Source organism: Leptodactylus fuscus, chromosome 7 (assembly GCF_031893055.1).
Source record: "Leptodactylus fuscus isolate aLepFus1 chromosome 7, aLepFus1.hap2, whole genome shotgun sequence".
Classification (NCBI taxonomy): domain Eukaryota; kingdom Metazoa; phylum Chordata; class Amphibia; order Anura; family Leptodactylidae; genus Leptodactylus; species Leptodactylus fuscus.
Genome location: NC_134271.1, coordinates 142,966,693 through 142,983,715, shown reverse-complemented (window position 1 = coordinate 142,983,715; position 17,023 = coordinate 142,966,693). Strand labels below are relative to the sequence as shown.

Genomic DNA, 17,023 nt, shown 5'->3' with positions numbered 1-17,023 from the left:
CTAGTTCTCACTTACGAAAATGGCCACACTTTGACCTGTATATCAGCTACAATGGTGTAGGTTTCAAAGAAACATGGCACCAACAAGTTGAAAACGTGGGCCATGTGTGGACCATGTTTGAGTCTGGCAAGCTCCAGATCTGCTACCAGGTTCCAGCCATTATCACAGGCGCAAAAATGCCAGGCCCCAGGTGTAGCAGGGAAAAAAACATTGCCATCTCAGCCAGGATGGCATCCCTGACCTCTGGGGGTGAAGGTGGAGGTTGCAGCGTAGTAGGGTTTCAGTCTACTCCTGCCATGAATTTTGGCCTGGGAGAGGAGATAGGCCACCCCAGTTTGCACCCCGGGACCAGACTCCACCACATTCACCCTGCCTGTCATTAAAGATAAGCAGCATCCCTGACCACAGGCGCTTGTCCATGTGTCGGTGGTCAAGTGGACCTTGCAGCAAAGCGCAGAGCTCTGGGCTCGACTGATGTTATGGGACACATGCAGGTGCAAGGCAGAGAGAGCACACCAAGAGAAGTAGTAACGGCTAGGCCCAGCATAGGGAGGTGCCCCAGCTGCCATCTGCTGATGGAAGGCCTGGGTATCCAGAAGCCTAAACGCCAACATCTAAAGGGCCAGCAGTTTTTCGATGAGGCTGTTAAAGGCTTGGGCATGGGGTGGGTTGTGCTGTACTTCTGCCTGCAATGAAAAACCTGGGAGATGTGGAGTGGCTCAGAAGAGGCGCATGATGGTGCAGGCCAAAAGGGCGCATGAGGGTGAACTCCCCAATGTGTCAGAGACAGATGTGTAGGGGTCCTTGCATCATATACTTGCACCATACTTGGCTTTGGAATTTAATTTTGTGTCAAAAAGTGGTTAAGACAGCGATCCCTCAGCTACTCCCGTTACACTGTCTATTGACAACTCCAGCACTGAAGTTACCATCTCTTGAAGTGGACCACCACTTCTGAGATCCCAAAGGAAGTTGGCAAGAGATGTGCAGTGCAGAAAAAAAAGATGAGAAAATAAGTGTAGGCTGTAGAGCACAGAGGGATCGGAGAGGACAGAGCTGGGGTCGGCCAGGTATTCCCACAACATGCGCCTATACTTGTCCCTCCTGGTGACACTAGGCCCCTGAGTGGCAGTAATTTGTCCAGGGGGGCCATTAATGTGTCCCAGACCTAGGAATAAGTCTTCCAACAGGGTAGAGTTTTGCATGCCTTTGCTTCTACCCACTGTTTTTGCTACTTAGCATCCCTCCACATCTACACTGCTTTCGCCCCTAAACAGCACCCAAGTGTATGCCTCTGCTTCTACCCTGTTTTTTTGTTGAATTAGCTTCCCTCCACATTTACACTGCTTTGGCCCCTAAACATCACCCCAGTTTATGCCTTTGCTTCTACCCTGTTTTTTTGTTGAATTAGCTTCCCTCCACATCTACACTGCTTTCGCCCCTAAACATCACCCCAGTTTATGCCTTTGCTGCTACCCTGTTTTTTTGTTGAATTAGCTTCCCTCCACATCTACACTGCTTTCGCCCCTAAACATCACCCCAGTTTATGCCTTTGCTTCTACCCTGTTTTTTTGTTGAATTAGCTTCCCTCCACATCTACACTGCTTTCGCCCCTAAACATCACCCCAGTTTATGCCTTTGCTTCTACCCTGTTTTTTGTTGATTTAGCTTCCCTCCACATCTACACTGCTTTAGCCCCTAGACATCACCCCTGTCCATGTGGGGTCGGTGGCCTCGTCATCCAACAACGCCTCTTCCAATTGCGCACTGTCCCCTTACTGCAAACTGCACATGACCACAGCTTTCCCTGATGGCAACTGTGTCTCATCATCCTCACTGAGGTCCAGAAATGTCAGTGGCGGGTCCACAACCACAAAATTGGAAGGAAATGACGGATGCTGCAGTATTTCTAACACCTGTTCCTGGTGCTCGGGCCTGGTCTGTTTTGTACCCTGCACCCTGCTGAACGCAGCTGCCATATCCGGAGTTGTGCTGAGCGCATGCTAATGTTTCATGTCCACTGCAATGGATGGGATAGGATTTCACATAAGTCTGCCACCCATGGCCACTCATGGTTGAGCAACTGAGGGAGCTGACTTTGACGAATCTTAGGGTTTTGCAGTTGGAACTCCATCAAAGGTCTGTGCTGCTCACACACTCTGCTCAAGAGATGATATGTTTAGTTCCAGCAGTGTGGAGATGTCGCACCACAGCCATTGTTCGGGCAGATACCGGTGTTGTAGGAGTGCATAGAGGCTAGCGACGGCAACTATAGACTTTCAAAACTATCCGCACAAGCGCCGCACTTTCACCAGTAGCTCAGGAACATTGGGGTACTTTTTTAAAAAGATTAGCAGCAATGAGTTAAAAACGTGGCCCAGGCATGGAACATGTTGCCGGCTGCCAAGCTACAGAGCCGATCCCAGGTTACGGCCATTATCACACATGACAACATGCCTGGGCCCAGGTGCAGTGGCAAAAACCACATTGCCGTGTCATCGAGGATGGCATGACTCACTTTGTAGGCATTGTGCTGTCTGTCCCCCAAGCTGATGAGCTTCAGCACGGCCTGCTGACGTCTCCCCACACCAGTGTTGCAGCGTTTCCAGCTCGTAGCTGGGGTCCACTTAACGGCGGAGGAGGAGGAGGGTGGTGTTTCAGCCCTCCTCCCAGGAATGTTGTATGGGGAGACAAGTCAGTCCACCACATTTTGCGACGCAGTCCCCGCCTCAAGTACATTCAACCACTGTGCCAAGATTGAAAGGTAGAGTCCCTGTCCGCATGCACTTCTCCATGTGTAGCTGGTCAGGTGGAACTTTGTGCTAAGCGCTGAACTTAGGGACTGCCTCATGTTTGGGGAAAAGTGCTGGTGTGGACGGCACAGTGAGGTGGTGCAGTAGACACTCTGCCCAAAAAGGGCAGAGTGTCCACAAGCCGGGACCCCAACATCTCCTGGGCCAGAATTTTTGAGATGAGGCCGTTGAAGCCTTGGGCATGTGGGTGGGTTGCACTGTACTTTAGCCTGAAATGTAAAGCCTGGGAGATGGGGAGTTGCTGGGAAGAGGCGCATGATGGCGCAGGCAAAAGGAGAAGTGGCAGGAAGAGGGAAGGATGAGGGTGAACTCCCCAAAGTGTCAGAGTTAGATTTGGAGGTGACCAGGATGGTGGTCTGGACTGCAGCGCCAGCACTGTCAACAGTGGGAGAGGCAGTGGCCGCAAGGCCAAACGACGATTATCCTGTGCTTGCTCTCACCCACTTACCCCAGGGCTTGCCTTCCAAATGATAGCACACGCAAGAGGCGGTGAGGTTGCTCTCTGCAGATCTCCAACTAATGTTAGACTTGCAAAGTGAGCAAACTGCACTAAATTTATCATGTAACTGACATCTATATGATGGGTCTATCCATTGTCTGTTCATTTTGGTGAAACTCAGCCTGTCAGCTGACAGACAGCTGTACTTATCGGTGATGATGCCACCGGCTGCGCTGTAGATCCTTTCAGATAGCACGCTGGCAGCAGGGAAGGACCTCCAAAGCGAACAGCGCAAGTTCCAGTCACAAATCAAACTTGGAGACACAATGAGTGTAGGGCGCAGGGGGATGGGAGAGGACAGAGCTGGGATCGGCCAGGTAGTCCCGCAATATGCGCCTATACTTGGCCCTCCTGGTGACACGAGGCCCCTCAGTGGTGGTAGTTTGCCCAGGGGGTGCCATTAATGTGTCGCATACCTAGGGAAAATTCTTGAAACAGGGGAGAGTTTTGCATCTTTGCCCTTGCTGCCTCTGGACATCCCTTTGCCTCTAGCCACCTTTTTCCCTGCTTAGCTTGCCTCCACATCCACACTGCTTTTGTCCCTAGACATCACCCCAGCCCATGCCTCAGCTTGTATCCCCATTTTTTGCTGATTAGCTTCCCTCCACATCAACAATGCTTTCACCCCTAAACATCACCCCAGTTTATGCCTGTGCTTTTACCCATTTTTTTTGTTGATTTAGCTTCCTTCCACATGCACACTGCTTTTGCCCCTAGACATCACCCCAGTCCATGCCTCTGCTTGTACCCCCAGTTGTTGCTGCTTAGCTTGCCTCCACATCCACACTGCTTTTGCCCCTAGACATCACCCCTATCTCTGCCTCTAGCCATAACTCTGCCACCCCTGGAAACTCATGGTGCAGAAACTGAGGGAGCTGACTTTGAGGAATCCTTGGGTTTTATAGATGGAACTCCATCAAAGGTCTCTGCTGCTCACACACCCTGCTCAACATACGGTATCTAGGGTTTGAGCGTGTGGTGACCTAGCACAACAGTAGGTGCTTCAGGCAGATGTAGGCCTTGCTGGAGTGTATTGCGGCTAGCTCCAGGTACTGTAGACTTGGGAAAATGGGTGTCCAAGCGCCACACTTTCACCCTTAGCTCCGCTAATTTGGGGTATGATTTTAAAAATCGTTGCACCACTACATTGAACACGTGGGCCAGGCATGGTACGTGTTGGAGGCTGGCAAGCTCCAGAGCCCTCCAACAAGAAAAAAAAGCCTGGCCCCAGGGGCAGAGGGGATAAACAAATTGCCATCTCATCCAGGGTGGCATTTCTGACCTCAGAGGCAGTGTGCTGTCCGTCCCCCAAGCTGATGAGCTTCAGCACGGCCTGCTGACGTCTCCCCACACCAGTGTTGCAGCGTTTCCAGCTCGTAGCTTGGGTCCACTTAACGGCGGAGGAGGAGGATGAGGGTGGTGTTTCAGCCCTCCTCCCAGGAATGTTGTGTGGGGAGACAAGTCAGTCCACCACATTTTGCTACCCGGTCCATGCCTCAAGTACATTCAACCACTGTGCCAAGATTGAAAGGTAGCGTCCCTGTCCGCATTCACTTGTCCATTCGTAGCTGGTCACTTGGATCTTTTGGGCAAAGCGCTGAACTTAGGGACCACCTCATGTTTGGGGAAAAGTGCTAGTGTGGACGGCACAGTGAGGTGGCGCAGTAGCCAGCAGGCCCAAAAAGGGCAGAGTGTCCACAAGCCGGGACCCCAACATCTCCTGGGCCAGAATTTTTGAGATGAGGCCGTTGAAGCCTTGGGCATGTGGGTGGGTTGCGTTGTACTTTAGCCTGAAATGAAGGGCCTGGGAGATGGGGAGTTTCTGGGAAGAGGTGCATGATGGCGCAGGCAAAAGGAGAAGGTGAGGACTAAAGGATTTCCCATTGCCTATTCCATCTGTGGTTGTCATGGTTTAAAGGGGTGGTTGTTACTGTTTGTTGAGCTTAAATTATGGTTTGTGTCCATCCATTTGGGGAGTAAAGAAGGTTTTCAGTTATTTTCCTACTTTGATAGAGGTTTCTTTGAATGTGGAAAGTGTGTAGTTGTTAGGCTGTGATGTTGGGGTTATAGAGGGTCTTTGGTGTGTTAGATGCCCCCAGACATGCTTCCCCTGCTGTCCCAGTTGTATTCCAGAGGTGTTGGTATCATTTCCTGTGGTGTCATAGTGGACTTGGTGATCCTCCTGAGACGGATTTGGGTTTCCCCCTTAACGAGTATATGTTCCCCATAGACTATAATGGGGTTCGAAACCCGTTCGAACACTCCAACAGTGAGCGGCTGTTCGAATCGGATTTCGAACCTCGAAAATTTTAGTGTTCGCTCATCTCTAATGCTCTATTCTAGTTATTACATGAGGGATGCATGTATGTACTGAACAGGCAGATCAGGAATGGTGACAGATCCTCCTTATTATACTTCTCATTTCTCCGATCAGACAGCCATGTGTTACTATTACGGCCTCCATGTTCCGTACCTGAGATGACATGTCTGACACAGAAAATGTAAAAGCCAAATAATAACCCTTAAGAAACACAAAACAAATACATTTAAACAAAAAAAAAAAAATAGTCCAGTTGTGATACATGATAATGAGGGTTTACCTGGAGCAGTGACGTCAATCTCATCACTGTATCTGGCAATGTCAGGAATGGTGAATTGTCTTGTACACTTGTATACAGCAGTCACATCTAGATGGTCTCTATACAGGTATTCACAGTCAGTGGTAGATGAATGGATTATTTCATTGTTCCTATAAAACATTATTGCCCTCGTAGTATGCTCGATGCGGCTGTGACATCTCAGTGCCAGGTCATCTCCTTCATATATATAGGGTGGTGACTGCAGGATGAACGGACCTAAAGAGCAAAATATCAAAGCTGTAGTCTGTATATGACATGTTACTGTCTGGTGATCCCATGTAAATTGTATTCCTACCATAGGACTGTTTTTTTCAATATATATTACATGACTCACCGTACACAACATAGAGCGTCACCTCCTCACTAATATCCTTCTCACTGGTCACGCACTGGTAATTCCCACCATGTGTGGGCTCGGCAAACCGAATGATAAAAGTCTTCCCCGTATGGATCGATTGGTTGTTCCAGTACCAGGTATATGTGACGCCTCCCTGTACAGCGCCGTCCACATCACAGGTCATTATTATTGGGTCTCCATATAAGATCTTGTTCCAGGGTGGAGTGAAGGTCACCACAGGTCTGACAGTAGATTCTACAACACATCACATTATACATGGACATTTTCCATAGTAATAAGCATATAAGCACATGCACACAATACACGGGCGCTCTTACCTGACAGTCCTGCAGTGACACCTGTAATGTAGAACATGATAAGATGTTAGTAAGATGGAGATAGAATTATATCTAAGTTATCTTCTCATACATGCAGTGTCCTGCCTGACAACCTGTCCACAATAAGGACATCATGGCTGGGAACAAGTACAATAGCATACCTCCCAACCGTCCCGATTTCCGCGGGACAGTCACGATTTGGGTGACATGTCCCACGGTCCCGGTTGGAGGGAGGTATGTCCCAATTTCAACACAGGTCAGCTCCTCGCTTCAGCCGCATGTGTCAGCGAGAGAGAGACGCAGCGGCGAAGCGAGCACGCGAGCAGCTTCAGCCGCATGTGTCAGGGAGAGAGGCGGGCAGCGGTGAAGCGAGGAGCTGACCTGTGTCAGCTCCTTCCTTCAGCCGCATGTGTCAGCGAGAGAGGCGGGCAGAGAGCGGCGAGGGAGCGGAGGAGAAGGTAAGTTTAATGTGGAGGTGGAACGTGAATCTGGGGGCAGATGAAGGAGAGGACGGCATGACACTGGGGGCAGAGATGGAGAGAACATGAATCTGGGGGCAGAGATGGGGGACATGAATCTGGGGGCAGAGGTGGAGGGACAGGAATCTGGGGGCAGAGATGGGGGACATGAATCTGGGGGCAGAGATGGAGAGGACATGAATTTGGGGGCAGAGATGGAGGGACATGAATCTGGGGGCAGAGATGGAGGGACATGAATCTGGGGCAGAGATGTGGGACATGAATCTGGGGGCAGAGATGGAGGGACATGAATCTGGGGGCAGAGATGGAGTGGACATGAAACTGGGGGCAGAGATGGGGACATGAATCTGGGGGCAGAGATGGAGAGGACATGAATTTGGGGGCAGAGATGGAGGGACATGAATCTGGGGGCAGAGATGGAGGGACATGAATCTGGGGCAGAGATGTGGGACATGAATCTGGGGGCAGAGATGGAGGGACATGAATCTGGGGGCAGAGATGGAGTGGACATGAAACTGGGGGCAGAGATGGGGACATGAATCTGGGGGCAGAGATGGAGAGGACATGAATCTGAGGGCAGAGATGGGGGACATGAATCTGGGGGCAGAGATGGGGGACATGAATCTGGGGCAGAGATGGAGAGGACATGAATCTGGGGGCAGAGATGGAGGGACATGAATCTGGGGGCAGAGATGGAGGGACATGAATCTGGGGGCAGAGATGTGGGACATGAATCTGGGGGCAGAGATGTGGGGACATGAATCTGGGGGCAGAGATGGAGAGGACATGAATCTGGGGGCAGAGATGGAGGGACATGAATCTGGGGGCAGAGATGGAAGAGGGACATGAAACTGGGGGCAGATGAAGGGTGTATATGAAACTGGGGGAGAGATAGAGGGGGGACATATAATTTACAGGAGACTGTAGGAGGATTATACTGTGTGCGGGCACATGAAAAATTAATGAGTGGGCGGAGTCAACACAAAAGTGGGTGGGGCTAAATTTGCTGCGGCGCGCCGCACATTTTGTCCCTCTTTCGGTTCTTCAAAAGTTGGGAGGTATGCAATAGCATAGAAGGTTCCTGTATTCATGGTGGTATCCAGTGGCGTAACTACCGCCATAGCAGCAGAGGCAGCTGCCACAGAGCCCAGGACATTAGGGGCCCGGTGACAGCCGCTACCACGGCTATCATTATACTCGGGGGTCTTTTCGGACCCCTGAGTATAATGAGTAGCGGCCCGGGAGATGTAAGAAACATAAAAAAAACACTGTTACTTACCTCTCCACGATCCGGGCAGGCTTCGGCCTAGTCGTCTGACGTCTCATGACCCCGGCCTGCGTCCCGGGTCATGTGACGTCCGACGTCGTTGCAGAAGGACGGCAGCGGACGCCAACAGTGTAGGAGCCGGGGGACAGGTAAGAAACAGTAGTTTTTTATGTTTTTATTTTCCCGGGTCTCCGATTATTATATTCTGGAGTCTGAAAAGACCCCAGAGTATAATAATTGTTTATGGGTGTCCACAGTGGGACATAATAGTATGTGCAGGGGTGTGATGAATCGGACCCCAATCATGATTCTCAGCTATATTTATAACTTTCTATGTATTGTATCAGTGTGGTGAATGGCCCATCAGTTATGGCCCATCTCCTATACAGGGCCTGTTATATATCTATATTATTCCTATTTGCCATTTGCTTGCCTTCCAAATGACCCTATTTAGTTTTCATCTGCACAGTGTGCAAAACGCACTCAGTTTGTCCTCCGCATATACGTTGAAAAAATCTACACACCATCGAGGGAGGTGGCCAAGATGGGCAAGTTTTTTGCGAGTTGCTAGTACAAGGAAAAACTAGGGCCTTGCTGCCTCTGGCCTGGCCTCTGTGAAGCAGATGTCCTGTGCCTCTGGACATGCCTCTGCCTCTAGCCACCTTTTTTGGAGCTTCGCTTGCCTCCCCATCTACACTGCTATCCCCGCTAGACATCACCCCTGTCCAGGTGAGGTCGATGGCCTCGTCGTCCACCACCTCCTCTTCCAATTCCTTCATATGCTTCTCCTCCTGCACACTGCACAAAACCACAGCCTACCCTGATGGCAACTGTGCCTCGTCATCATCACTGAGGCCGAGGAATGCTGGTTGCAGGTCGGCAACCACCAAATCAGCAGGAGATGGAGGATTCTCCAGTGCATCAGGACAGAGAAATTCATCTGTTATCTCCTGGGATGCGGGAAGTGGTTGGCCAGAGTGAGAGACAGTTAAAGGACCCGAAAACAGCTCCTGGGATGGGGGAAAAGGTGGGATGACTCTGCTGGGAAGATTGGGCATGGTGGGAGGAAGGAGGGGCAGGGAGAGGGACAGTTAAAGGACCAGAGAACAGCTCCTGGGAGCAGGGACAGTTGGGATTACTCTGCTGCGAAGATTGGGCATTTTGGGAGGAAGGCTGACCAGAATGTTGGGTAGGAGGAGTTGAGGTAGAGGCTGACTGGCTGGTGGATAATGTGGTGGAAGCATTATCCACGAGCCATTGTAACACATGTTACTAGTGCTCGGGCCTAATTAGGTTTGTGCCCTGCACCCTACTTAATGTGGCCAGCAAGCCGGGGACTGTGGAGAAGCGCAATGCTTGCTGCCCCTGAGGAGTTGGCACGGAATGCGCTGTGACTTCATCGCGACCTTGCTCCCCAGCAGCATTCCCACACCCCTGGCCTCGTCCATGTCCCTTTACCGGTAGCCTTGCGCATTTTTAGATGGTTTTGATGGTTTGGGGTACACACTGTGACAACCTGGATGAAGCGTATATAGCCTGAGAATTAGAATGTATATCCCACTGCTTTTTTATGGGTACACACCGTGACAACCTGGATGAAGCGTATATAGCCTGATAATTGGAATGTATATCCCACTGATTTTTTGGGGGTACACACTGTGACAACCTGGATGAAGCGTATATAGCCTGATAATTAGAATGTATATCCCACTGATTTTTTGTGGGTTCACAGCATGACAACCTGGATGAAGCATCTATAGCCTGATAATTAGAATGTATATCCCACTGATTTTTTGTGGGTACACAGCGTGACAACCTGGATGAAGCATATATAGCCTGATAATTAGAATGTATATCCCACTGATTTTTTGTGGGTACACAGCGTGACAACCTGGATGAAGCATATATAGCCTGATAATTAGTAGAGATGAGTGAACACTAAAATGTTCGAGCTTCGAAATCCAATTCGAACAGCCGCTCACTGTTCGAGTGTTCGAATGGGTTTCGAACCCCATTATAGTCTATGGGGAACATATACTCGTTAAGGGGGAACCCAAATCCGTCTCTAGAGGGTCACCAAGTCCACTATGACACCACAGGAAATGATGCCAACACCTCTGGAATGACACTGGGACAGCAGGGGAAGCATGCCTGGGGGCATCTAACACACCAAAGATCCTCTATTACCCCAACATCACAGCCTAACAACTACACACTTTCCACATTCAAAAAAACCTCTATCAAAGTGGGAAAATACCTGGAAACCTACTTTTTTTTTTAATCATATAATTTTTATTAACAAATTTTTCTTAACATAAAATCAAACAATCGACAAAACAACAGCAACACAATAACAATTCAAAGTAAATATGGAGACACAATCCGGCACATAAAGAGGGAGGGGGGGAGTCCATTAGGACCCCCCGCTAAATTTCCCGAACCTCCTTTGATTTCCATGTAAAGAATAGCATTCAGGGGATCAAAGAAACAGAGAAAGTTGAAGTGAGAGATCTGTTCCTAATCAGAGACGGGGAGGGAAGGCCAGGTGTGTCCAACCATGCTCCCCAAATTTTTTCAAATTTAGTTTGGGCCTTTCTCTGTATATATACGCCCCTCTCCAGCCTAATAGTATTATTAACTCTAGATATCAATTCCACTAGAGAAGGAGGACTCGGGTCCACCCAATGATAAGCAATCAATTTTCTTGCCTGGTATAAAACCCTGAACAACCCTATAAAATCCGGGCTTTCCGTGTCCACACCCTCCCCCAAAAGACCTAGGAGGCAAACTAATGGTGATCTCAGAAGTGCAATAGAATACAACCGGCCAAGCAAGGACAGTACCTGACTCCAGTAATTGGCTAACTCCTGACATTCCCACATCATATGCAGGAGATGTGCGGGTTCCATACTACAGCGGGGGCACTTGGCATCAGAACGGATATGCATACGGAACAGTCTCTGTGGAGTCCTATAGACCCTATGCAAGAGATAAATATGAGACAGTCTCTGTGCTTCACTAGGGGACAGTGTTGGGGTTAGGGCTAACACATCTCGCCAGGTTTCCTCATCCACTGCACCAACATCCCCCTCCCACCTTTCCCTAGTTGGAAACCTACTTTACTCCCCAAATGGATGGACACAAACCCCAATTTAAGCTCAACAAACAGTAACAACCACCCAAGACCTTCCAAAATTCACTTTTCTAGCCCTTAACATGAGCCATTCCAAACAAAGTTACAGGACCTTAAGCTGAGCTACCAGCAGAGATTGAGGCCCTTGGCTTGAGTAGAGCCTTGCACCAGCAGTGCTTTTGGCCCTTGGAGTGTGTAGAGCCTTGCACCAGCAGTGTTTTTGGCCCTTAGGGTGAGTTGAGCCTTGCACCAGCGTGTCCCATAACATCAGGCGTGCCCTAAGTTATGCGCTTTGCACAAAAGTTCCACTTGACCACCGACGTGTGGACAAGTGAATGTGGCCAGGGACTCTACATCTCAATCACGGCACACTGGCTGAATGTAGTTGAGGCTGGGACTGGGTCACAAACTGTGGCAGCCTGCCTTGTCTCCCCACCCAATATTCCTGGCAAGAGTGCTGAAACACCACCCTCCTCCTCCTCCGCCCTTGAATCGACCCCAACTACTGGCGTGGGGAGACGTCAGCAGGCCGCGATGAAGCTCATCAGCTTGGGGGACAGACAGCACACTGCCTCCGAGGTCAAGGATGCCATCCTGGCTGACATGGCAATGTGTTTTTCCCTGCTGCACCTGGGGCCAGGCATTTTTGTCATGTGTGATAATGGCAGGAACCTGGTAGCGGCTCTGGAGCTTGCCAGCCTCCAACACGTTCCATGCTTGGCCCAAGTCTAACTTAGTGGTGCAACGTTTTTTGAAAACATACCCAAATGTACCGAAGCTACTGGTGAAAATGCGGTGCTTGTGCAAGTGCAAGTGTACAGGAGCCGCTGCTAGTCTCAAAACACTCCAGCAAGGCCTACATCTGCCCGAATACCGGCTGTTGTCCGTCGTCCACACACGCTGAAACCCTACATACCATATCTTGACCAGAGTGTGTGAGCTGCACAGACCTTTGATGGAGTTCCATCTACAAAACCCTAAAAGTCAGCTCCCTCAGTTTCTGCACCATGAGTTTCCAGGGGTGGCAGAGTTATGGCTAGAGGCAGAGGCATGGATAGGGGTGATGTCTAGGGGCAAAAGCAGTGTGGATGTGGAGGCAAGCAAAGCAGAAAAAACTGGGGGTACAAGCAGAGGCATGGACTGGGGTGATATCTAGGGGCAAAAGCAGTGTGGATGTGGAGGCAAGCTAAGCAGCAAAAATTGGGGGTGCAAGCTGAGGCATGGACTGGGGTGATGTCTAGGGGCAAAAGCAGTGTGGATGTGGAGGCAAGCTAAGCAGGGAAAAAGGTGGCTAGAGGCAAAGGGATGTCCAGAGACAGAAGACAGCTGCATGACAGAAGCTAGGCTTGAGCCAGCAAGGCCCAAGATGCTCTGTTTTCTAGCTTCCTTAGAAAAATTCCCCCATCAAGGCCACGTTCCTCGCTGGGGGAGATAATTTCTAAATGTATAGGTCGAGGACAAACTGAGTGTGGTTTACACACTTTGCAATGCGACTCCCCATCTCCCAGGCCTTTCATTCCAGGCTAAAGTACAGCGCAACCCACCCACATGCCCAAGACTTCAACGGCCTCATCTCAAAAATTCTGGCCCAGGAGATGTTGGGGTCCCGGCTTGTGGACAATCTGCACTTTTTGGGCCTGCTGGCTACTGCGCCACCTCACTGTGCCGTCCACACCAGCACTTTTCCCCAAACATGAGGCGGTCCCTAAGTTCAGCGCTTTGCCCAAAAGTTCCACGTGACCAGCTACGAATGGACAAGTGCATGTGGACAGGGACGCTACCTTTCAATCTTGGCACAGTGGTTGAATGTACTTGAGGCATGGACCGGGTCGCAAAATGTGGTGGACTGACTTGTCTTCCCACACAACATTCCTGGGAGGGCTGAAACACCACCCTTCTCCACCGTTAAGTGGACCCCAGCTACGAGCTGTAAATGCTGCAACACTGGTGTGGGGAGACGTCAGCAGGCCGTGCTGAAGCTCATCAGCTTGGGGGATGGACAGCACACTGCCTCTGAGGTCTGGGATGCCATCCTGGATGAGATGACAATATGTTTATCCCCACTGCCCCTGGGGCCAGGCTTTTTTGTCTTGTTGGAGGGCTCTGGAGCTTGCCAGCCTCCAACACGTACCATGCCTGGCCCACGTGTTCAATGTAGTGGTGCAACGATTTTTAAAATCATACCCCAAATTAGCAGAGCTAAGGGTGAAAGTGCAGCACTTGGACACCCACTTTCCCAAGGCTACAGTACCTGGAGCTAGCCGCAATACACTCCAGCAAGGTCTATATCTGCCTGAAGCACCTACTGTTGTGCGAGGTCACCACACGCTCAAACCCTAGATACCGTATGTTGAGCAGTGTGTGTGAGCAGCAGAGACCTTTGATGGAGTTCCATCTACAAAACCTAAGGGTTCCTCAAAGTCAGCTCCCTCAGTTTCTGCACCATGAGTTTCCAGGGGTGGCAGAGTTATGGCTAGAGGCAGAGGCATGGAGAGGGGTGATGTCTAGGAGCAAAAGCAGTGTGGATGTGGAGGCAAGCTAAGCAGCAAAAACTGGGGGTACAAGCAGAGGCATGGACTGCGTTGATGTCTAGGGGCAAAAGCAGTGTGCATGTGAAGGGAAGCTAAATCAACAAAAAAAGCTGGGTAAAAGCACAGGCATAAACTGGGGTGATGTTTAGGGCTGAAAGCATTGTTGATGTGGAGGGAAGCTAAGCAGCAAAAACTGGGGATACAAGCTGAGGCATGGGCTGGGGTGATGTCTAGGGACAAAAGCAGTGTGGATGTGGAGGCAAGCTAAGCAGGGAAAAAAAGTGGCTAGAGGCAAAGGGATGTCCAGAGGCAGCAAGGGCAAAGATGCAAAACTCCCCTGTTTCAAGAATTTTCCCTAGGTATGGGACACGTTAATGACACCCCCTGGACAAACTACCGTGGTGGACTGACTTGTCTCCCCACACAACATTCCTGGGAGGAGGGCTGAAACACCACCCTCCTCCTCCTCCGCCGTTAAGTGGACCCCAGCTACGAGCTGGAAACGCTGCAACACTGGTGTGGGGAGACGTCAGCGGGCCGTGCTGAAGCTCATCAGCTTGGGGGACAGACAGCACACTGCCTACAAAGTGAGTCATGCCATCCTTGATGACACGGCAATGTGGTTTTTGCCACTGCACCTCTGCCCAGGCATGTTGTCATGTGTGATAATGGCTGTAACCTGGGATCGGCTCTGTAGCTTGGCAGCCTGCAACATGTTCCATGCCTGGGCCACATTTTTAACTCATTGCTGCTAATCTTTTTAAAAAAGTACCCCAATGTTCCTGAGCTACTGGTGAAAGTGCGGCGCTTGTGCGGATAGTTTTGAAAGTCTATAGTTGCCGCTGCTAGCCTCTATGCACTCCTACAACGCCGGTATCTGCCCGAACAATGGCTGTTGTGCGACGTCTCCACACTGCTGGAACTAAACATATCATCTCTTGAGCAGAGTGTGTGAGCAGCACAGACCTTTGATGGAGTTCCAACTGCAAAACCCTAGGATTCGTCAAAATCAGCTCCCTTAGTTGCTCAACCATGAGTGGCCATGGGTGGCAGTCTTATGTGAAATCCTATCCCATCCATTGCAGTGGACACAAAACATTAGCATGCGCTCATCACAACTCCGGATATGGCAGCTGCGTTCAGCAGGGTGCAGGGTACAACACAGACCAGGCCCGAGCACCAGGAACAGGTGTTAGAAATACTGCAGCATCCGCCATTTCCTTCCAATTTTGTGGTTGTGGACCCGTCACTGACGTTTCTGGACCTCTGTGAGGATGATGAGACACAGTTGCCATCAGGGAAAGCTGTGGTCATGTGCGGTTTGCAGTAAGGGGACAGTGCGCAATTGGAAGAGGAGTTGTTGGATGATGAGGCCACCGACCCCACATGGACAGGGGTGATGTCTAGGGGCTAAAGCAGTGTAGATGTGGAGGGAAGCTAAATCAACAAAAAACCTGGGTAGAAGCAAAGGCATAAACTGGGGTGATGTTTAGGGGCGAAAGCAGTGTAGATGTGGAGGGAAGCTAGTTAAACAAAAAAACAGGGTAGAAGCAGATGCATAAACTGGGGTGATGTTTAGGGGTGAAAGCAGTGTAGATGTTGAGGGAAGCTAAGCAGAAAAAACAGTGGGTAGAAGCAAAGGCATGCAAAACTCTACCCTCTTGGAAGACTTATTCCTAGGTATGGAACACGTTAATGGCCCCCCTGGACAAATTACTGCCACTCAGGGGCGTAGTGTCACCAGGAGGGACAAGTATAGGCGCATGTTGTGGGAATACCTGGCCGACCCCAGCTCTGTCCTCTCCGATCCCTCTGTGCTCTACAGCCTACACTTATTTTCTCATCTTTTTTTCTGCACTGCACATCTCTTGCCAACTTCCTTTGGGATCTCAGAAGTGGTGGTCTCAGTGCTGAGAAACACATCTGAGTCCCCCTGGCAATATGCATTAAGATAACCCTGGAGCAACCAACTGTAGCCAGCTACCATAGCATCGAGCCTGGCTAAATGCAGAGAAAGATTTTGGACCACTTCCAGAGATGGTAACTTCAGTGCTGCAGTTGGCAATGGACGGTGTAATGGGATTAGCTGAGGGATCGCTTTCTTGACCACTTTTTGGCACAAAATGAAAGTCCAATCCAGCCAAGTATGGTGCAAGGATATGATGCAAGGACACCTACATATCTGTCTGTGACACATTGGGGAGTTCACCCTCATCTGCCCTTTTGGCCTGCACCATAATGCGCCTCTTCCCAGCCACTCCCCATCTACCAGGCGTTTCATTGCAGGCAGAAGTACAGCGCAAGCCACCCACATGCCCAAACCTTTAATGGCCTCATCGATAAACTGCTGGCCCTGGAGATGTTGGTGTTTATGCTTCTGGATACCCAGGCCTTCCATCAGCAGATGGCAGCTGGGGCACCTCCCTATGCTGGGCCTAGCCGTTACTACTTCTCTTGGTGTGCTGTCCCTGCCTTGCACCTGCATGTGTCCCATAACATTAGTCGGGCCCAGAGCTCTGCGCTTTGCTGCAAGGTTCACTTGACCACCGACACATGGACAAGTGCCTGTGGTCAGGGATGCTGCTTATCTTTAATGACAGGCAGGGTGAATGTGGTGGAGTCTGGTCCCGGGGTGCAAACTGGGGTGGCCTATCTCCTCTCCCAGGCCAAAATTCATGGCAGGAGAAGACTGAAACCCTACTACGCTGCAACCTCCACCCCAGTTACTAGCGGCAAATGCTAAAACACTGGCGTGGGAAGATGTCAGCAGGACGTGCTGAAGCTCATCAGCTTGGGGGACAGACAGCACAGTGCCTCCGAGGTCAGGGATGCCATCCTGGCTGAGATGGCAATGTTTTTTTCCCTGCTACACCTGGGGCCTGGCATTTTTGCGCCTGTGATAATGGCTGGAACCTGGTAGCAGATCTGGAGCTTGCCAGACTCAAACATGGTCCACACATGGCCCACGTTTTCAACTTGTTGGTGCC

General features: G+C 50.4%; 1 protein-coding gene across 1 annotated transcript in view; it reads right to left on the bottom strand.

The window, feature by feature from the left end:
* The window catches only part of LOC142213414 (high affinity immunoglobulin gamma Fc receptor I-like), a 52,414-nt gene extending 43,263 nt beyond the window's left edge, over nucleotides 1-9,151 (bottom strand). The window contains exons 1-4 of the mRNA XM_075281731.1: nucleotides 9,035-9,151; nucleotides 6,627-6,647; nucleotides 6,286-6,442; nucleotides 5,913-6,167 (exon numbers count right to left, since the gene is read on the bottom strand). Of these exons, the coding sequence (XP_075137832.1) occupies nucleotides 5,913-6,167; nucleotides 6,286-6,442; nucleotides 6,627-6,647; nucleotides 9,035-9,151 (550 nt within the window). The remainder of the gene's footprint in view (nucleotides 1-5,912; nucleotides 6,168-6,285; nucleotides 6,443-6,626; nucleotides 6,648-9,034) is intronic.
* Nucleotides 9,152-17,023: the final 7,872 nt, after the last annotated feature.